Genomic DNA, 23,695 nt, shown 5'->3' with positions numbered 1-23,695 from the left:
GGAGAGGGTGCAACGGCTATAAAAAGTCAACTAGTCAACCTAAGTTGATTATAATATATATATATATATATATATACACACACACACACACACACACACAAAAGAATACATTCATCTTAACATGTGAGTTCTAATATTTTCTTGTAAATCTTGAAGGTTGGAGATATTTATTATCATCATGATTTAGTATTTCATATGCTAACTTGATTTTTAATGATGCTATTTTTTGGCTGGCCTCACATCTATGTCACACGGACACTTTATTTAGCATGGGTATCCTGTGTTGACACGACACTTGGATGCTTCATGGACATAGTCAAACTAGTTTCATACATAGTCAACATTGTGTTATTAACTTTGTCTATTTCCTTTTATGATCTTGTATACTTATTTTGTATTCACCTGAGTTCTTTTTATTTTAAAATTTGTCACCAATTACATCATATTCCAGTTTCAACCTAGTTTCATTTTTTATGTTTCTAACTATAGTGATTTAAGTTTATTTTTTTATACACATCCATACATCTATCTGTGTGTATGGCCGTATCCCCATATCCTAATTTTTGAAATTTATCGTATCGTATGAAACGTATCTGCATCGTGTCCCGTTCCCATATCCATATCCATGTGATGTATCCCACATCTTGCCCATGCTTTGTGTTCCTTTGTTTATTTTTGTGCTTACATTTCATGCATTATGTATTTCATTCATGTTCCCAATTCCTTAACATTTGTTATATTCATTCGAAGCAATTTAACTTAAATTGGTAGCAGGGCCCATATGTTAATGGTGAAACTGTTTGTGCTGTTGACTTGAGCCTTGCACCTAAGCTTTATCATTTGGAAGTTGCTCTTGGCCACTTCAAAAGCTGGACCATCCCAGAGGAATTCACCTATGTTCATAATTACATCAAGGTAATTATTTTGATATTTTTTGCATGCTAAATTCTAATTGATGTATCTGGCTAATCAAACATTTAGTTTTACCCAGATTACTTTGAGACTTCTGATTGACTGGTAGTAAACAGTCCTTTTCTTATTGTTAATTTTGATGGTTAAAATCATTATAGATATTATACACTAGAAATCTTTTAGTTAGCCACATCATACTAATGGAATGAACAAAAGAAAGATCCTACATTGTAAACTAGCCATGAAATAATAAAGATGGGGATTTTTCCTTAAAAGAAGATATTGTGGTTCCTTATATGTAACGACCCCAAACTGACCCTCAAAAAATGCGGATTTTTTTTAACGAATAAATAATTTTAAATAATGCAGAAAGATATCCCAAGTTCACAATCCAGCATACAGTCCAAACATAGAATTATTCAAACCATAAATTTAAATTGAATTTAAATTAATTGAATAGTCCTCATTTTGGGTTCAACAAGTTTTCCAAAAACTAAAAACTCTTAAAACGGTTAGAATCCTGTCCACCAAATCATAAACCATCGCTCCCTTCTGCAAACTAGTCCCGCCATCAATGAGACTCGGTACCTAAAAAAGATTTTTTTAAAAAAAGGTAAGAACCGAAGTTCTCGTATGAGACCTTATCAAAATCCAACAGTAAGGAAGATAACATAAACCAAATCAAACATAAGTTTAAGAGAGGGCTTTAACAAACAATTCATACTCAGAACAAGTTTGCAATATAAACAGTTCAATTGCAGGCAACAAAACACCACATGCCACATAAACATTTAGGGATGCATGAACCAATGCAACTTGCATGAATGACTTTTTAATTTAATTATCAAGTATTGCTTTTGAATGCATTTCCCTACTTAATGCAACATATTAAGTTTCATCTTGTATAAAACTTGCAGGTACTCAAAACAGGCCAAAGTCCTGAGGTCAAAGGCAGAGTCCCCCGTAGTATCTTATCATACAATTGTATTTTATTAACTGGGTCCCACACAAGTCTCTCGACCGATATCAAGAATCATTACCTTAAATCGGAACATTAGGAATCATCACCTAATGTCAGGATGACAAATGCATCATCACTCGTTGACGTCACTTTTCTTGGTATACCAATAACTACAACTGAATTAAACAACAACACCTTTAGGCAAAATGGTAGAAGTTCCCTATAACCATGGCTGGGAACATGAACCACTCATCGGGTTCTTGGGGAGAACAGTGCACACGATGTTCAATATCCTCATGGTCCTCTATGATCAACATCCAAGGATCCCACCTTTTCAGAGGGCAATCAAGGAAGAACAATTATTACACTGTTTGGTCTCTTTTACCATTTTTAATTTATTGAAGTTTCTGCACAAGAACGTTTATGCATTATCTAATTTTGGGTCTTTGCCTTGTTAATTTGAACAGTGTAATGCATATGCTACAATTAACTTAAAAGCATAATGGTTATCTTTCCATGCATTCAAAACTTGTCATTTTAAGAACAACGTACAAGCATCTGGCCTTCAAAGGCCCGCAAGTGGTCCAACCAAAACTACTATGCAAATATAATATGTTTAAATAACATTGCAAATTTAAGTGAACCTTAAACTCACTTAAATAAAGGAATACCAACTTGTGTTCACAAGACTTTTATATGAGACATAACACTGAAGCATGTTCATGGCTAATGGTTGAATGCATATTGTAAACAAAAAATTAGATTTATAGTGCCAACAAAAAATCCGATTAATAACAAGACCAAAAACCAATATTCTTATAACCAGCCAGAATCAATTTTATTCTTCAATTAAAATCAGATTTAATGATTCTAAATGAAACTCAGATTTAGTCGAACCAATTAAATTCAGACTTCTAATAAATTTAAAAAAAAAATCAGATTTTGAACACAATTTGCAGCTTAGTTTATTAAATTCAAGCAAAACCGTTTGGGATTCGTCATGAAAGTTCGGGTTTTATTTCTTAAAAAATTCCAGATTTATTAACTCCCATCTAACTGTCATCAATTCAGTTTAACGTGGATCATAGTTTAACCATTACAATGAAATTTTAGGACAGGCGTGAAGAACACGGAACCAGCCTGACGTTACAAAAAAAAAGAAAATCAAGATGTATGCCCATCCTAATATTAGCATATCGTGATCAACATATGCACACGTCAGTTTTTTATTTTTTATTTTGAAAGGTAACCACTCACAATGGAAAGTTTGGACCATAGGATGGCTGCGGTCAAAAGTGATTTCAGGTCTCACGATGCCTACAACAACAACAACAACAACAACTACAACTACGCTTTCATCCCAAAACAATTGGGGTCAGCGATATGAACCAAAAAAGAAATTCATTTTGGGTCTTCCACATGAATCCTTTTCCTCCAATCATTTCTATCCAATGCCATGTCCTTGGTGAGGTTCAAAGCATTCATATCCTTTCCTATCATCTCCATCCAAGTCTTCCTAGGCCTACTCCGACCTCTTTTAACTAATATATTTTCCCATTTCTCCAACCTTCTAACTGGAGCATCATTAGGCCTTCGCCGAATATGTCCAAACCACCGTAAACGATTCTCTCGCATCTTATTTTCAATGGCTGCGGTCTCACGATGCCTAAAGAAAAAAAATCTGATTATAGTGTGAATATCCTAAGTAAACAAATTCAGATCGCAAAGTGAATGCGATAACAGGGTATTATCTCATCTCATAAGTAAACAAATTCAGACCTCAACATTGAATATAAATACATATGTATATATATATATATATATATATATATATATATATATATATATATATATATATATATATATATATATATATATATATATATATATATATATCTTAACACCCTCCCTCAAACTCATGATGGAACAACCGAGAGTTTGCCAAGTAGAAAGTGAAATCTAGGTGACGGTAGCGCTTTGGTGAGGAAGTCCGCGAGTTGATATTCTGATGGAACATAAGGCAATGTGATAGTCTTCCGCAAAAATTCTTTATGAACATAGTGACAATCTATTTCAATGTGTTTTGTCCTCTTATGGAACGTACGATTGCTTGCAATATATACAACGCTCTTGTTATCACAGCATAATCTAGAGGGTTCTGTGATGTGAATTCCCAAATCCTCCAGTAGTTGTCGCAACCATACTAACTCAGATGTAGTCGTTGCCATAACGCGATACTCAGCTTCAGTTGAGGAAAGGGACATCTATTGCTTCTTGCATCGCCATGAGATTAGGGAGTCACCTACAAAAGCACATAAACCCGTAGTTGAGCTTTTATCATTCACATCCCCTCCCCAATCAGAATCAAAGTATGCAATGACTTCTAACGAGGAAGAGGATGACAAAAACAATCCATGACTTATTAAATTCTTAATATATCTAATAATTCTTATTACAGTACTCATATGTACTGTAGTTGGAGCATGCTGAAATTGACTGGCAGAATTAATAGCATGAGAAATATCAGGACGAGTAATTGAAAGATAAGACAAAGTTCCAATCATTTGTCTGTATGGGGTTGGATCTTGTAGAGGTTCTTCATCATCTTTCTTCATTTTTGCATGTATGACTTCTGGAGTGTCAACCTGTTTTTCATCTGAGAGTCTTGATATCTCAATGATCTCAGTTGCATACTTAATCTGTGACAAAAAATAACCACGAGGGCGAGTAAGCCACTTTAATTATAAGAAAATATCGTAAAAAGCCAAGATCTGTCATATCAAAGTTGTCTTTAAGCACATCTTTGATATGATTTACTCCCAGTTTATCATCTTCTGTGATTATCATATCATCTACGTACAGTAGCAGTATAACTATCCTTGCATTGGAGATTTAACAAATAACGCAGTGTCAGTAAAACAAGATTTAAAATGAAGTTGGGTCATCACATTACTGAGCCTATCATACCAAGCTTTGGGAGCTTGTTTTAAGCCATACAAGGCTTTTCATGGCCGAAGAGTTTTTCTATGTGCTAAATTCAAACCTGGTGTAGGATCCATATAGACCTTCTCATCCAGATTACCATTCAAGAAGGCATTTTTTACATCTATTTGAAATATAGGTCATTTTTTAATTTATGCTATAGAGATAAGAGTTCTAAAAGTCGTCGTTCGAGCAACTGGGGCAAAGGTTTCATCATAGTCAATTCTATATTCTTAACTGTATCTCTTAGTTATCAGTCTAGCTTTATATATTTTCAATGTCCTATCACATTTAGCCCATCTACATCCTATAGTTTTTCTTCCTTTAGGTAATGTTTGGATTTTTCAAGTTTTTGCCTTTTCTAAAGTTTCAAATTCATCATTCATCGCTTTAATTCATTCTTGATGATTTTTAGCTTCATGGTAGGATGATGGTTCTGTATATGAGTGTATAGCCATGAGACATGATTTATACCTAAGTTCAAAGGAATCATAGGATACAAATCTACTAGGGGCTTTTGAAATTCTTACCGATTTTCTAATACTAGTAGAGTCTACATCTTGATTTTAAGAATATCTTTCTAAAGCACATGGTGGGTGATCTTCAGTACGTCGAGTATAGGTTTGTATGTTATTATGAGATAGGTCATCGTTTACATTCTCACTTGCATCATGAGTATCTTCATTTTCACTCCCATGCTCATCATGAATGTTTTCACACCTTTCATGTTCGTTGACAAGGTCAAAAAGGAATGGATAATCATAGTTCTCTTGGATTTTTCCTTTGTTAAAATCATTTTTATTTTCAATAAAAATAACATTTCGTGAACCATATAATTTATTCCTTTCTATATCATAACATCTATATCCCTTTTGATTTTCAGGATAGCATAAAAAGACACAAGGGATTGCTTTTGGGGAAAGTTTGTCATTCTTATAAGTAAGAACAAAACATTTACATCCAAAGACTTGCAACCTTTTATAATCGGGCGATGTTCTAAATAATTTTTCATTAGGGGATATATTTTCAATATTTTTTGAAGCATTCTATTTATAAACTACTGTAAGAGCGGCTTCAGCCCAAAACACTTTTGGAACATTTCTTGATATAAGAAGTGTTGTAATGGTCTCAACAATATGTCTATGCTTTCTTTCAGCTAGTCCATTTTGTTGAGGAGTGTATGGGCAAAATTTTTTATGAATAATCCCATTTAGATTATGAAAATTTTTGAATTCTTTTGATATAAATTCTCCCCAAAAATTGGATCTAAAAATCTGAATGTTGGATTTGAATTGAGTCTTTACATAGTAATGAAGCTTTTTAAAGCAGTCAAATACTTCTGATTTTTGTTTAAGAAAAAAGATCCAAGAATGTCTACTATAGTCATCCACAAACACAATATAGTATGATACCCCGCCTTTAGATATAACAGGAGACGGTCTCCATACATCCGAATGTACTAACTCAAATAGATTTTTAGATATAAAGTGTCTTGGCCCAAAGAGTAAAGCCCTCATTTTGCGAACAATACAATCTTCACAAACTAAGTCTTTTTCTTTATAACTAGTAAGAAATAAAAACAAATGTAATTTGGACACACTAGGGTATCCTAGTCTTTTGTACTAATTTTCTATATCTTTTTTTCTATAAAATTACAAAAAGATTGTTTTGATAAATCAAGATTGTCCATTACATAGAGATCTCTTCTATAGCCTTGCCCAATCGGCTTCCCGGACTGAAGATCCTGTATCAAACAATCATTAAATGAAAATAGTACTTTGCAACCATGATTCGTAATTTGTGAAACAAATAAAAAATTTAAATTTAATTTTGGCACAACTCTAATATTTGGTATGTGAAACTTTGGTTGTTTTTGAAAAATCTGAAAACTTTTGATTTTTAAGGATGTTCCATCGGCGGTTGAAACATTAAAAATATTTGGGTTAGAATGACATTCGGATAATATGAACTCATTTGGAGTCATATGAAAAGAGGCTCCGGAATCTAAGATCCAAGAAGTCTTACCAGGATCACCATTTGTGGATACGGCCGTCCTCAAGAAGGAAGAGGCTTGAGTTTTGAACATTGGTTATACCGCCTCCATTAGTTGAGCCAAGGATAGTGAGCCGATGCATTTGGAGTCGTCTATATCATTCCTTTCAACCGAAGCAACTCTCTTATCATCTCGGTGATCCTCTTTCTTTCTTTTGGGACAAAAAGGCTTGATGTGTCCCGGTTCATAACGATGGTAGCATATGATCTTGCCACCCTTTTTGTACTCATGATCACCTCTTTTGTCATTTTTTTTCATAGTTGTTGGGGTTTCTCCTATTCTCATTCTTTATAAAATGAGGAGGTTTATAACTCCTAGTATGATTATTGGGCTTTAACATAGCAAGCACGGTTTCTTCATTCTTTGAAGCAGATGGCTTCTTTAATCTATTTTCTTACATAGTCAATTCCTCAATAGTTTCAACCAGTGTTGTGAAAAGCGTTGAAGCATAGCGAGGCGCTCCACCAAAATCTGAGGCGAGGCGTAAGCCTCGAGGCGCAAAGCGTAAGCCTAAAAAAAAAAAAATTTAACTTAAAAAAACTATAAAAATGATCTAAAATTATAAATAAACAAGAAATGCTTTATTGATGAAGCGCCAACCAACACGAAATAAAAAATCTCAAATAATACGAAAAAAATATGAGATTAATATGTAAAAGTAACATTAATGCAACAACTTGATCTATATAAGTATCTAATTGCATAAATATGAGCATTCATTCAATAAAAAACTAACATTAACAACAAAATGCATATTAGCACTAACAACATCATGTCATAATTAAAAAATGCATGTTAACATTAACAACCAAATGTTAATGTATTTGTCCAGAATTCTTCAAAATGAGAGTGTTAACATTCACAATTACAACTGAAAGTCCCAAAAAACATATAAATGACCAATAGCTCTATGATATGAATTAGGGCCTAGGCTCTTGTTGTGTCTCGTCATCATCAATATTTAAGTCTTCAATATCATCATCTGAAGAATCCATATAAATAGGTTCTTCTTCATCTTCATTCTCTGACTCTTCGTCATCTACACTTTCTTCATCCACGTCCTCAATTACTTCTTTTGCTTTTCTTTTTCTTCAATAAAAAATCATGTATTAAATATTTATGTTATGTAATTAAAAAATACATTTATATTCATACTAGGTAAAAGGAATATAACTTTACCTCGATCTCTTGAAGACATGTCTTGCCTAGAACCACTTTGTGAAACATGAGGTGAAGTGACTTTTTCAATAGGCACATGCTCAATGGCATTTATGTTGAAGTTCGGATCCAACCATGAATCCTCCAACCAATTGGGATCACTTGGCAACACATGATCTTCCTTCTCCACAATCCACTCATCGTCTGAGTCTATATGATCTAGACATATAGGGCCTTTGGTAGCCCTCCTCTTCATATTTCTCTCTCTTAATTTCATATTGTACATTACAAAAACCAATGCATTCATTTTCTCTTGTTTAAGTTTATTCCTTCGTTTTGTATGCACCTATAATTTCAAATCATTGATAATCAAATATAAGATAATTAAACATATAAAAATGTATTTCAAAAATAAAATACAAAGTCACAAACCAATGAGAAAGTACTCCAATTCCTCTTACAGCCGGATGCACTGCATGTCAAACTTAAAATTCGAATTGCAAAATTCATCAACTCAGGATTTTCGTGCCCAAATGAACTCCACAAATCAGCTCCATTCAAATAAAATAATAAAAAATTGATAAAAACATTAAAAATGTAATAATTAACAAAAACATAAAAAAATATTGACAAATAACAACATAATTGCAAACTTACCAGGACTTTTTAATTTTATTGTTGTAACAACTGCCTCTCTGCCAAACAAGCCCTTTGCCTTTTTAAATGCATCGATTTGTGTTGTAATTTTCAACCGAATATTTGCATCAGAAACTAATTTTTCAACACAATCATAAAAGTCACCCATAACTTCTCCATTAGGGTTGAAGTTGTCAGCATAATGAAAATGTGAATTTAAATAATAGGCAGTTGCATACAAAGGCTTATGAAGTTGCAAGTCCCATCGTCTATCAATAATATCCCAAATAGGTTTATATTTTCTTTGGACATTGTCAAGGTTTGAAGGAATTTCCTCCTTCGCTCTATCCATTGCCTCATACAAAAATCCCATAGCAGGTTCGTCTGCATCAACGAGTCGCAACACTTTCACGAGAGGTAGTGTAGCTTTAATTGCATATGATATGGCAACCCAAAACTTATGATCATTAAGAACAATACAAGAAATGTTCTTAGCATCAGATTTCTTATAGTAATTAGATGTTCTAAAATTTGAAGATAAGAACATCGACTTTAACTCTTTCTTATAACATCCAATACTATGAAGTGTAAGATATGTTGTGGCAAGACGAGTGACGGCTGGACGCAGAAGTTCTTTCTTCTTTGTGAATTTTCTCATTAAATTTAATACCCATGCATGACTATAAATGTATCTTGTTGCCTTTTCCACTGTATCTTTAAAAATTGATATCTTTCCAATATCTTCTAACATAAGATCCAAGCAGTGGGCTGCACATGGTGTCCAAAAACATGTTTTTCCTGTTGTTAACATATTTCCAGCTGCCAATTGCACCACATTACTTTCACCAACTTCTTCAAACAACTTACACAAATTTGCACCAGTTTTTTTCATGTCGCTGATGTCAACGGACTTCAAAAATACTGTCCCAGATGAGTTGTTCACAAGAAAATTAATTAAGTTTCTTCCTTTCCCATCTGTCCAACCATCTGCCATAATACTGCAACCAACCTTTGGCCACTCTTTTTTGAACTCTTTCAAAATTTCATGAGTACAATCTACCTCATCCTTCAAAATCCACGTTCTGATCTCATGATAAGAAGGTGGTTTGAACCCTCGCCCATAATTTGCAATAGCTTCTACCATTGCACCAAAATATGGACTGTTGCAAAGATTAAATGATAAGGCATTTGCATAAAAAAATCTACCAATGGCACGACATACATTTTTTCTTTCATCTCTTTTGAAAGCAGTGTTTATTGTGGTTTGTCGTGCTTTTTTTTTCACAAAAAGGTTCATAGGACCAGCTGCACTTGTTTTTGCATCACTACCTGATCCACTAGCTTCTTTATTCACATTATCGCCGGTTGATGATCCAAAATAAACACTTCTCCCGATATCCAACTTGTTTTGTTCTAACTCTTCTTTCTTTAGCCCCTGATCCTTTACATGATTCTGAAAAAATCTTTTCACGTCAGGTGGAACCGCTTCGCGCGTGCTTACACCATGCTTTGTGCCAGCTAAGTGATGTTTTAGCCTATAGATGCCTCCTGTAGTCTGTTTATGACAGTAATTGCAAATTACATGTCCTACGAGTTTGGGATCTTTAGTAGGATTTGGAACTTTAACTCCATGATCCCATCCTACATCTTTTGCCATTGTTCAACTGCAAAAATACATAACACAAAATATATATTAACATCATGCATTCTGCTGACCACATTACATGAAAACAAATGTAAAATAGACAATCTTGGTGTATAAGTTATATACGAATCCTAGAAAAAAACATAATTGACTAGAAAAAAATAATAAATATAATTAGGTCAGTTTTTTAATTGGGTCTCAAAGTTCATTCAATAATACACACTTGTAGCCACACACACATAGTAGAGATAGAGTGGAGGTGGTTTGGATACCAGATTTCTTCTCAAAAACAAAAAGAAAACACCAACCAACTCCAAGGCCCTCCAAACAAATTTTGCATCGATTGAAATGAATACCATCACAAAAAAGCACCACAAAAGACAAAAAATATCCTTAAAAACACAAATAAAACACCAACGAAATTTGTCTTCCTTTTTTTTCGAAGAAAGAAGAGCGTGTTAAACCAACTAAATAACCATCCCTAGAATTCAACAAGAAGGTATATCAAGAACTTCTCCGGAGATCAACCCCAAGAAATTGTGAAAATGCCGAAAAAAAAACATATATTGAATATGCTAAACAGAGGTCACCATTATGTTCGAATATTTCAGATGCTTAACATAAGAAAGGGGGAATATATGGAAAATTCCCAATCAGAGGACTGAGACCTTTTGATTCCAGTAATTCGACAGGGGATAAAAAATACATATTTTAATGAAACTTAAAATATCTGAATCAGATGAGTTCACACAATTCAACACAAAAAAAAAAGATGAAACTTAATAAAAAGAGGAATCCACTAATTCTAATGAACGAAATCAGTCAACAGGGGAAAGAAAACATAAGAAAGGGGGAATATATGGAAAATTCTCACTCAGAGGACTGAGATCTTTTGATTCCAGCAATTCGACAGGGATAAAAAATACATATTTTAATGAAACTTAAAATATCTGAATCAGATGAGTTCACACAAATCAACACCAAAAAAAAAGAAAGATGAAACTTAATAAAAAGAGGAACCCACTAATTCTAATGAACGAAATCAGTCAATAGAGAAAGAAAACATACCAATTACATTTAAAGATAAAAATGGTATCATTTCATTCATATTTAGATGCAAAATAACATAAAAACAAAGAAACATATTGTTCAGAAACAAACACATCTACGTATAAATCACGAAAAGCAACTAGAAAGAAAGACAAAGAAACAAAATAAAAAATGAAAAGGGTAGAAGAAAACCCAGAAAATCGTTACCTTCAAAAAACCCAGAACTTTACCTATCACCGGAAAACGCAAAGGTCGCCGGCGGCGAGTGGTGGCCAGCGACAGCAGTGGCGGTGGCGAGTGGTCGCACGGCGGTGGCTGTGAGTCGCTGGCGCGGCGGGTCGCCGATGCCTTCTCAACAGAGGAAAGAAGAAGGTGGAAGAGGCGATGATCGACGACGGGTGGTGGCCGGCAGCGAGTGGTGGCCGGCGACAGCAGTGGCGGCGGCGAGTGGTCGCACGGCGGTGGCTGTGAGTCGCTGGCGCGGTGGGTCGCTGATGCCTTCTCAGCAGAGGAAAAAAGAAGGTGGAAGAGGCGATGATCGACGAAGGGTGGTGGCCGGCAGCGAGTGGTGGCCGGCGACAGCAGTGGCAGCGCCGAGTGGTCGCACGACGGTGGCTGTGAGTCGCTGGCGCGGTGGGTCGCTGATGCCTTCTCAGCAGAGGAAAAAAGGTGGAAGAGGCGATGATCGACGACGGGTGGTGGCCGGCGATAGCAGTGGCCGTGGACGAGATTGGACAGAGTGGAGAGAGAAGGGGCAAGGGCTTTCCCTCGCCCCGAAGCGTCTGTGTCTTTTTAAAGACACAGGTTCTCGATCTTTCGAGAATACGGGCCCGGATCCGGGTCGAACTCGGGTCCGGGCCATTCGATTTTTAATGCGTGCCTCGCCTCAAGGCGTACGCCTCAAGGCGCATGAGGCGTACGCCTTGAGGCTGTTGCGCTTTTTCAGTGCGCCTCAAGGCGAAAAGGGCCTCGCCTCGAGGCGAGGCGCGCTTTTTGTGCCTTGAGGCGCGTTTTTAACAACACTGATTTGAACTATGGATGGTATACCTCTTCTATGGAGGAGAACAAACTTAGTTTTCTCAATTTCGGGCCTAAGCTCATTCACAAATTGGTAGAAATGCTTCGTTTTAATTTGGTTTTCACGGAGTTCTACATCTTGAGGCCTATGTCATTTTGGCTCAATAAGAGCCAATTCATCCCAAAGGAGAGAGAGTGCATTGTAATATTCTCTAATACTCATCTTTCCTTGAGTCATAGTTATCACTTTATTTTGAACATTACATATGTGGGCAATATCTTTAAGACTATACATGTCTTTAAGATATTTTCATGCATCACTAAAGAAATTAAATTTCGCTAAACTAGAACATTTATGAATATCCACATTATTGATGAGCCATCCATTTATCTTGGAATGACCCATCCTTCATTCTTTCCATTTTCTATCATAATCAGAAACGGTTTTAGACATTTCCTCTCCTTGAAGAGCAACTTTTTTTTCATTCTCAATTTTGGTGAGAATGAATTTGGGTTCTTTTTTGGTACCGCCCACCAAACCTATAAGCCTTTTTCCCATATTTTGTGCTTTACTATGGGATGCCCACATCACCTAGTTTGTATCATTTAGGCGTACGGGAACGGGAATGAAGACGATTACTTTCCTTTCATTCTCCATTCTTTTACAACAAGAAAAGAGAGAGGTAGAGAGGGAAATGAGAGGAAAAAAATACAAGATTTGCTTGAGAGATGGTGCGCTTCCCGATGCAACAATTCGTTGTTTTCTCCAAGCTCACGATCCTCCTTCTTTTAATGCTTATCACGATTCTCCTCTTGGAACAACGTTTCAAGAGCACCAAAGCTTTGATGCCATGTAATGAAATGGATTAAATCCAAGAACGTCGCTTGTTGACAAACAAGAACACACTTGAATCAAGTAGAATACTTGATTGAATCATCCAAACCACCCTCACAAGGGTCAAAAATATATATATATTATTGAAGTGGAGGAACTCTCCAAGAGATACATTCAATGCAAGGCCTTAATGACCTATTTATTGTTAGAATTTCATCTGCACCTGCATTAAGAGAGAAAACAGAGAAAGAGAGGGAGAGAGAGAGAGAGACGAGAAGAGAAAACCGAAAAGGGGACTCTGCGGCTGTCACGATTTCTGTATATCAGAAATCGTGACCTAATGCATTGTATAAAACACTTAAGTGTACATGGGTCGGGTCGGGTCTAATATAATATCCGAACCCAACCCAGAAGAAAAAAAACATTTAAGTTTAAGTTTTACAATGAACTCGGGTCTGGTATAGGATCCAGACCCGAACCCGAATCAATATACACTTTTTCACCCCCCCTCAAGTTGAGCATGGTTGTGAACCATACACAACTTGCCTTTGAGCGTCCAAAAACGATCCTTTGTTAATTCTTTCGTAAATAGGTCCGCAACTTGTTGTTCAGTATTGACGAACTCAGGCTCAATCTCTTTTTCTTCAACTTTCTGTCTCACAAAGTGTTGATCAATCTCAATGTGTTTAGCACGACTGTGATGTACTGGATTGAATGACATGTTAATAGCACTTTGGTTGTCACATAGCAAGGTAGTGTGGGAGATCTTTTCTCCTACTTCAGTCAGTAGATGTCTGATCCATGTGACTTCGGCAGTGGCAGCAGCCATAGATCTGTATTCAGCCTCAGTACTTGATCTAGCGATAGCTTTTTGTTTTCTACTGCTCCAAGAGACTAAATTTCTTCCAATGAAGGCACAATATCTTGATGTAGATCTTCGTTCATCAGGATCCCCAGCCCAGTCTGCATCATAATATACAGTGAGTCCATGCTCATCTTTTCCATATGACTATGGTGAGTATGTCAATCCATCCCCAATAGTCCCTTTCAGATATCTAAGGATCCTCTTGACAACTTCCATATGTCCAATACGTGGCGCATGCATAAATTGAGATACTTGATTAACTGAATAAACAATATCTGGTCTAGTGAAGGTCAGATACTGTAACATTCCTATTATGCTTCGATACCTAGTGGGATCATCACACAAATCTCCATCATGTGCACTAAGTTTTTGATGCAGCACACTCGGAGTTCCCAGAGGTTTGCAGTCTTTCATACCTGCCTTGCGGAGAACATCTACAGTGTACTTGTGCTGTGTGAGTGTCAAGCCATGAGTTTGATTATCAACTTCTACACCAAGAAAATAGCGTAGAGTTCCAAGATCTTTCATTTTGAACCTCTGACCTAGTAAGTTTTTCACTTCTTGGATGTGAACCACAGAGTTTCCTGTGATAACAATATCATCAACATAAATTAATAACAGAGTGGTCACAGTCTGGCTTCTAAAAAAGAACAATGAGTGGTCCAACATGGAACGCGAAAATCCATGTTTCTGAATCTCTAGTGAGAAGCTATCAAACCAAGAGCGAGATGCTTGTTTCAAACCATAGATAGCTCTCTTTAACCTGCACACATGGGTTTTACAATTTTGTTCTTGATATCCAGGGGGTTGCTCCATATACACTTCCTCCTTCAAGTCCCCATGCAAGAAGGCATTCTTTACATCAAGCTGACTCAACTTCCACCCATGTTCAACAGCCAGAGAGATAATAATCCGAATTGTTCCCATTCTTACAACCGGACTAAAAGTCTCATCATAGTCTTGCCCTGCTTCTTGAGTGAATCCTTTTGCTACGAGCCTTGCCTTGTATCGCTCAATAGTTCCATCTGTCTTGTACTTTATCTTGTAGACCCATTTACATCCAACAACATTTTTGTCAGGCGGTCTGGGAACGACTTCCCAAGTTCCACATTCATGCAAAGCTTGCATTTCATCATTCATAGCTTCTACCCACTTGATAGAAGTGGCTGCCTGGTGGTACATAGTGGGTTCATCTTCTTTATTGAGAGCAGTTAAAAACAGCTGAAGATCCAAGGAGAAGTTGTTATAGCTGACCCACCTGTCAATGGGATGTCGTATGCGGCTTGATTTTCTGATCTCAGGAGTGTGAGAAGGGGTCAGATTGTTGACTGAAGCATGATCTGAATGGCTTGATGTCATCGGTCTCTGTCTGGAATAGACAATGCCTTTGTATCTACCAGGTATTTTTTCTAAAATCTGTGACCCCGACGTCTCAGTGTTTTCAGACATCTCTTCTTCTTGCTGCACGCAATCTGGTGAACATGCTTCGCTGGCGCTAGCAAAAAGTTCTGAACTCAACCAAGGATAGTAAACTTCAGTTGGTATATTGGTTGCATCAACTTTGTCATCGAAATTTTGCTCATCAAAGACAACATTTCTTGAGATTCTGATGTGTTTGTTGGTGGGATCATAGCACCTATATCCTCTGTAGTCATCTGCGTATCCCACAAACCTACACTTTTGGGCCTTGTCTTGAAACTTGTTTCTCAGAGACCGATCAACATGCACATAGCAAACACATCCAAAAACACGCAGATCATGATAACTAGGATGAGTTTCAAAGAGACAGTGATAAGGAGACTTGTTTTCCAGAATGACCATTGGCAATCTATTTATCACATGCACGGCAGAATGAAAGGCTTCTGTCCATAGGTTGGTGGGAAGATTGTTGTCATGAAGCATACTCATGGCACTTTCAACGATATGTCTATGTTTTCGTTCAGCAATCCCATTTTGTTGAGGAGTGTGAGGGCAGGACACCCTTCTTCCTATTCCGTTATCTCGAAGAAAAGAAACAAAGTCATGGGATGAAAATTCCCCACCTCCATCACATTGGAAAAACTGAATGGACTCAGAAAATTGGTTTTTGACCAAGGAAAAGAAATTTTGAAACAAAGAGAAGACTTCTGACTTATTTTTTATGAAATATATCCAAGTGTATCGAGAATAGCTATCAACAAAGATTAGATAATATCTGCTTCCAGACCCAGAGACAATTGGGGCGGGTCCCCACACATCAGAACAAATGATCTCAAAAGGTTTTGAAGCTCTCTTATTAATTGAATTGAAAGGCAATACATGACTCTTGCACAAAAGGCAACTGGAACATTTATGACTACTCTCATCCCCTTTAAGACTTTCTTTTGGAATGAGATTATTAGAAACAGGTTTCTCAATAAAATGACTCCCACAATGTCCTAACCTACTATGCCATAAGGATGGCTTATTGCATTCAGAGATACTAAAAACACTAGCAGAAGAGGAGGAACATGACTCTGATGAAGACTTCGAAACCAAGTGAGAAGGGCGAACATCACGACATGGAGCTTCTTCAAAGACATACATGTTGCCTCGTCTCTTTCCTTCAGCGAATGTTTCCCTCGTGCGTAGGTCCTTGACCTGCATAGAGAAGGGAGTGAATTCAACTGAAGCATTATTATCATCAATAAGTTTAGAGACGGAGACAATATTTTTCTTAATGTCAGGAGCATGAAGAACGTCAGAAAGAGTAAGAGTGGAATGTGACATGGGGATAACAGTCTTTCCAACATGGGAAACAGGATGGTGGGATCCATCTCTAGTGACAATCTTACTTTTTCCAAAATAAGGAATAGGATTAGAAATTTTACCTGCATCGCCTGTCACATGAGTCGCTGCCCCGGAATCGACAAACCAAGTGCCTTCATCATTCTGCTTCAATTTTAACTCTGACAAGGCAGATATTAGCAAATCTTTAATCTCTCTACTGTCTCTGGTATTTGTGAACCTTCTCTTGATTTCTGTCTGTGGACTCTTTCCTTTATTCTCTGGATTATGCCAACAGTTCGCCTTGATATGTCCCTTTTTGTTACAAAGGAAGCAAGTAGGGATGGATCTTGTTCCCTGCGCATGAGTAAACGTGTTTGGAGTGGGAAGCAAACCACGCCCTCCGTGTCCACTTCGCCCTTGTCCTCCTCGTCCTCGTCCTCTACCATAGGTCACTCCTGTAGCAAAAACTTCTTGAGAATTTGAATGATTATGAGTTTCTTCAGAGAATCCCTTCAGAGTCATTTCATATTGGATCAATTTGGCTCGTAGCTCATCAAAGGTAGGAAGAACAGGGAGACACAATAGTGAAGTGACTATCATGTTGTAGTCAGATCCCAATCCACTCAGGGTTTGTTGCACCATGTCACTGTCACTAACGGCACACCCTATAACTGCAAGTTGATCTGTAATGGTCTTCATCTTGTTCAAATATTCCATGATGGTCATGGAATCTTTCCTTAACAACTGAAATTCTCTTTTTAAAAAAACTACTCTTGCTTGAGAAACCTGCGAATACGTCTGAACCAGTCGTTCCCAGAGTTGTAGAGCTGTACAATTGTCAGGAATGGCAAGTAGGATCTCTTGAGACAGGGTGGATGTGATGTATGCAACAACTGATTGGTCTTTTCTTTCCCAATTGAGGAATTCAACATTTTTGACATACACGATTGAACTCACCCCTTTGTCATCTTTTTCTTCTCTCGGGCTAAATTCTGGTGGAACTGAAGTGGTTTCATCCAAGTGACCTAAGAGGCCTTGACTCCTTATGAAAGGAATAATCTGCCTCTTCCAGATCAAGAAATTTGAGGTATTCAACTTCTCAGAAACAAGTTGGTTGAGAAAACTTGAGGAAAGATTTGATTGAGGATGGTAGGGATCCATAGAGAATAAGAATCAACAGACAAAAAATCAACCTTCTCCCAACACTCTTTTTTTTTTTTTTTTTTTGCTGTCAGAGAATCGTAGTCTCTTGAAATCAGAATATGAAGAAACTTTGGTCCTTTCTGTGCACCAAAAAAACTTGCGTGAAAAATAATCACACGTTAAGAAACCCCTCCTTTGACTGTTTCAGCAAAGGGAAATCAGGAATGATAAGATGCAGCAGAGCACAGGGAATCAAAGGGAAGCACTATAACATCCGAATATGCAGAGATATTTTGGAAAAGACAATGAAAAGAGAATCAAACGATTAATAGGAAAAATTTAACATTTTACGTGAATCAGTTCACGAATTCACGTGAAGAGACGTTAACCCACGATCTGGGAGAAGACCGATCCTTCACGTGAACCAGTTCACGTGAAACGTAGTCAATCAACGATCTGGATTCACGTGGATAGGGGGCCCGTGAATCACAGATTCACAAAAATGCAACTCACGTGAGGTGTGAGTACACAGGGAGATTCAGAAAGGGGGAAAGAAAAGAGGCGAAAGGGAAAGAAGGACAGAAAGAGAATGAGAAGGGGAAAACCTCAAATTTTTTTGATCGTGGTCACCTCTAGAAGGATCTACGCTCTGATACCATGTTAGAATTTCATCTGCACCTGCATTAAGAGAGAAAACAGAGAAAGAGAGGGAGAGAGAGAGAGAGACGAGAAGAGAAAACCGAAAAGGGGACTCTGCGGCTGTCACGATTTCTGTATATCAGAAATCGTGACCTAATGCATTGTATAAAACACTTAAGTGTACATGGGTCGGGTCGGGTCTAATATAATATCCGAACCCAACCCAGAAGAAAAAAAAACATTTAAGTTTAAGTTTTACAATGAACTCGGGTCTGGTATAGGATCCAGACCTGAACCCGAAACAATATACACTTTTTCATTTATATATGAGCAAGAGAGGGGGCAGCTCCAAGTGGCTGTTGGGGCTGCCCCCAACGGTCACATTTGTGACCGTTTGGGGCAGCTCCAACAGCTAGTTTGAGCTGTCCCCTCAGTCTGAAAAATGCTGACAAAAGCAAAAATAAATAAAAAATAAAAAGGAGAATAGTCAGCCCCTAATGGGCTGACGCCTATTACAGCAAAAGACCGAAATACCCCTGATGGGTATTTTGGTTTACATTGAATATATATATATATATATATATATATATATATATATATATATATATATATATATATATATATATATATATATATATATCTTAACAAAGAAGAAGGAAACGATGAAGTCATGACTTGAGAGGGAGAGGGTCATGCCTATTTAAAGAAATAGGAATCCCCACTAAGGAGGGGACGTCCCTATTTCCTGAAATAGAAGGAATTCTATTTCTCTTAGGAAATAAAAGTCCCTTCCTAACAAAACTCTAAAAAAATAATATATATATATATATCTTATTTTGTTATTATTATAATTTATTATTAAAGCTAATTTATCTTAACATAGATGGATCATGGATCTCGGCCAATGGGTCCATGATCCATATCGGGATCAAAAGTTGTGTCAGCCCCTATTAAGGATATATTATATATTATATTAAACCAAGACATCAAAAGCTTTGTTTATTTAAGTAAAAATTATATTTATTAAATTTTAAAACCCGTGATTTTTTTTTACAAGATATTACATTATATGTGTTCAAACTTATGATAATCTGGATTACACTGTTCTCTGTTCCTGTTGCAGTTGTTCACAAATCAGAATCTCCAGTCACTACTTTTTGAGGTTCTTCCTTTGGATAGATAATCTGTTTTACCGTCACTGCTATGCACAATTGGATCAGAGTGTGGCACAAATATCACTGTTTTTAGTATTCAGTGGTCTAGGAGTATCAGTAGTCCTATAATTAGAAACACATTCTCACTGACCATGTACCTCTCAAGACATATCTTACTGTTCAGAACCTTTCAAGAACCATTTGCAGCAACAGCCTTCTTTCTGGTAAAAAATGTTTTAGTCCCAACACATAATCACATTTTCTGAGGGGTAGAAAATCATTAGCTGTGGGCTTATCTCTGACAGTAGGTCTAAAGGACAATATAAATGCAAGCAAAAAGTTATTGGTTTTGGGATTGAGAAGACATTAGAAACAAACTTGTGTACCTTAGATTGGCGTGTGTATATGAAACAGAAGTCTAGGTAAGGCTATTATATAGTTGAAGCAGGTTGTCCTTACGCTGTTGTGCTATCTGTAAAAGAATGCTGCATACAAGTATGGGCAAGTATGAGGATTATACTCTACAGCTACAAGGGATAGGTAATGGAACTATGGAAGCTCTGAAGGAAATTCAAGCAGAAAGTACATCAGTGTTAAGATTCATGTGGATTTAGTTGGCGAGATGGACTTTTAAAAGGGGAATGCTCGAAACATGTCACATGCATTACTTCTGTATTCTAGGAGATTGGGAAAGTTGAGTGTACGCGGATCCTTGAATTTACAGAAATTTGGATTATAAGAATCTTGTGTTCAGTAAACATCTTAATTGGCCCTAAAATTTCAATATTCTGAAGAATCCTTGATTGTCTGCACATAAAGCATGTTAGATGCATACAGAATCATTGTGGCTGTTTGTGCCTGAATATAGTTGGCAAAACTGTGACAGGTTTGGATCCATATCTTATCAAATATAAATATATGACTCAAACTGGATCTGGTTTTTGTGGGTATCAAACCCAGTAGATATGGGCATTTACCCTGTCCCAAATTTCTCTGATTTTTTGATGATAGCATTATTTTGCTGCGATTTACCAAAAGAAAGAAATCCTGAAACCTTGACAACTGCAGATAACAAAGATAGAACTTCATGCTGATTTTCTTCGTTATAACATTGTGAACTCATCCTCATATTGACGGGATCATTGTAAAAGTAAATATAGAGATACCTGATTTTTCTATGTTCTGTCTCCTTCCTTTTGGCTTAGAAATCTGCCAAACGAGTTCTGAGATTTTGTTGAGAATAAATTTTTTTGAAATCTCCCAAGATATCACTTGCTGATAGATCCTTGAAAACTACACCTGTGATTGCAGATTCCCTAAATATAAGGATATCTCCTATGATTTATCCTTTTCCTTTTGGCTTAGAAATCTGCCAAAACCGTCCTGAAATTTTGTTGAGAAAAACAAAAGTTTTGACTCCTTTCAAGATACTGACAAGTCCTTGAGATTGATATGCACACACCTTGCTTGTACATCTTGACACTTGTGGGAATGCAAATCAAACCATAAAACCAAGTGAACTGGATGGACCACCTGGTACTGTTTCAAACAGACCCCAGGTCCTTGAATACTGGCAACTGTGTATCAGAACCATAGTTGAAATGCGACTCACTTTCTTGATTACTGGCCAATGTGAATCAGAACTATAGTTGAAATGCCAAAGTCACTAAACCGGGTAGGTGCTTCAGGTCTCACTCTGATGCAAGATGCATCAAATTAGACTTACTGTTTAAGCATTGCTGATGTAAGTGGACATCAATCTGGCCTTTAAAAGATGATTGATGAAAATGAGCAGTCACTTTTATCCTGCACTGAACCTTAATGGTCACCAAATGCGCTCTTTACTTACCTGTTGTCATTCATTTTTTCTGCTCAATTGGTTTTCAGCTTCTCTTCTCTCGGGAGCCATTCGAGAAGACAAAAGCTGCAAAGGAACACGTCGTGGCAGGGTGGGCACCCAAGGTTAATGCTTGAGGGACACGATCATGTCTTCTACCTCCTAGATAGAATTTAAATGATGTGTGCTTGTTGGACGTATTTTGTTCTCACTTTGTGTGAATCGTTATCGTTGTGTAGCCTGCCCTGCATGGACTTAATATTTATAATAACTCATGTTTAGATAACCTCTCTCTCTCTCTCTCTCTCTCTCTCTCTCTCTCTCTCTCTCTCTGTCTCACACACACACACACACACACAAGCATTCAAACAAAAATGCTCCTGACATGGGTAACTTAAACTAATGAAGAGCGGCTGAAATTCATGTTGAGAAGTGTACTGTCAAAAAGGCTTGAGATCTGAGGCTCTGATCTGACCCACTCACTCACTAATCATGCATTTACCTGCTTTAATCAAAGGGAATTTTTCTTTTTTCTTTTTGAGAGAAATTGTAATAGCATTAATAAGTGATAACGGTAACAGTAGGTTGGAAACGGTGACGAGCAGTCACCCAAGTTCAGAAACAGAAAAAACAACAGAACATAAAATGCATAGAGAAGAGGCGAACAACATGAAAACAGAAAACAGTGAACCAGTCCAGTCCTCCAGGACATCCCACCAATTGTTCCATAGCCCAGCTCCTGTCTGAACCTTCACCAGCCTCAGCAAATCGACTTCACCCAATAAAGGAAAAAAAAACAGTAATCAGGAAAACAGAGTTTGCAAATTTCCATGAGTTAATCATCAAACAAACACCCCCGGTTTGGTTATCTCCATCGAATTTGATTATATATTTATTAAAATGACCATGCTACTCATATATCCATATGAGAGGCTCTAGTGTTTAGAAAAGTTTACTTCTCTCTCTCCAACGGCTCCCTTAAGCGGATTCGGTTGTCTAGACTCTAAAGGTGTAAGTGAAAACTACACAACTTGCATATATGACAATAGCTAAGTGATCTTGAATTAGTACAAGTCTTATCAACTATAAGAGATTGGCTTTGTGTCAAAACAGGATACATTTAGTTAGATTGAACCCGGAACCAGTTTTGCCATCAACATGTTGGATTGATGATGGGTTGATTGGCTTGCTGGAATTTAAACTTTATTATATAAAGGTTTTATTATAAATTGCCAATAAGAAGTTTAGTGGTTAATGTCTTGTTTTTCTTGTTAGGGAAGTCAGGGTTCGAGTATCATTGTTTTTTGTTAATTTTTTTTTACGTACATATGAAATTACAGGTTCAAGTCCCGTATACTTTGTTTAGACTTGTAGGGGGTAAAATGATAACTTCAAAACATGAGTTATTGTCAACACAATGTCAGTTTATGATTGAGAAAATTTGATTAAACAATATGAAAACTTTGACGGTAATTTGCAAACTCAGAACTTTTTGGGATGTGCATGAGTTGGACCAAAAAGTTTTGAGATTTTGAAAATTTGCCTTTAATCAAATCTAGGCATGAGACTCCTAAAAGACAATTCCATGGTAATCTTCCAACTTAAAAAATACCCATTCTTTCAAAGGGAATTGCCAAGACATACATGATTAGCTCAATTTTGTCATGGAGCAGGATCCATTAATGTTCATGAACTTGGTCAACTTTCAAGCCATGTTTCCTGGTTCCTATTTTTTGTCCACTTCCACATATGGTCATTAAAAGCAATAATCCTGATGATGGAGATTCAGACACATTGTTCTAGCAATTGCCTGGTTCTTCCAACCTCGTCACTCAACTTGGAGAGTCCTCATTGGTGCTTGTCCTGCATTCTTTGGGGAGGCCCCTTTTCTTGAGAGGGGCTAGTTGTAGGGGACCAAAAATGAGGCAGTCATGCTTTTCTGCTCCACGTAGGGCTTGGGTCCAACTGGAAAAAAACAACATGCACAAGAAGTTAAGGATTAGCAAATCACCGGTTCCAGTCATTTTAGCTCTATTCTCGTTTGGTTGGAACAGCAATGA

At 36.9% G+C, this 23,695-nt stretch overlaps 1 protein-coding gene across 1 annotated transcript in view; it reads left to right on the top strand.

Moving 5' to 3' along the window:
• The window catches only part of LOC149821174 (putative glutathione S-transferase DHAR1, cytosolic), a 29,121-nt gene extending 7,200 nt beyond the window's left edge, over positions 1-21,921 (top strand). Inside the window, exons 5-6 of the mRNA XM_089983884.1 lie at positions 775-915; positions 21,686-21,921. Of these exons, the coding sequence (XP_089840010.1) occupies positions 775-915; positions 21,686-21,772 (228 nt within the window). The 3' untranslated portion in view covers positions 21,773-21,921. The remainder of the gene's footprint in view (positions 1-774; positions 916-21,685) is intronic.
• Positions 21,922-23,695: the final 1,774 nt, after the last annotated feature.

The sequence above is a fragment of the Nuphar pumila genome, chromosome 12 (genome assembly GCF_984573655.1).
Source record: "Nuphar pumila chromosome 12, dmNupPumi1.hap1.1, whole genome shotgun sequence".
NCBI lineage: Eukaryota > Viridiplantae > Streptophyta > Magnoliopsida > Nymphaeales > Nymphaeaceae > Nuphar > Nuphar pumila.
The sequence above is the reverse complement of the archived record's forward strand: the minus strand, read 5'-3'. Positions and strand labels throughout refer to the sequence as shown.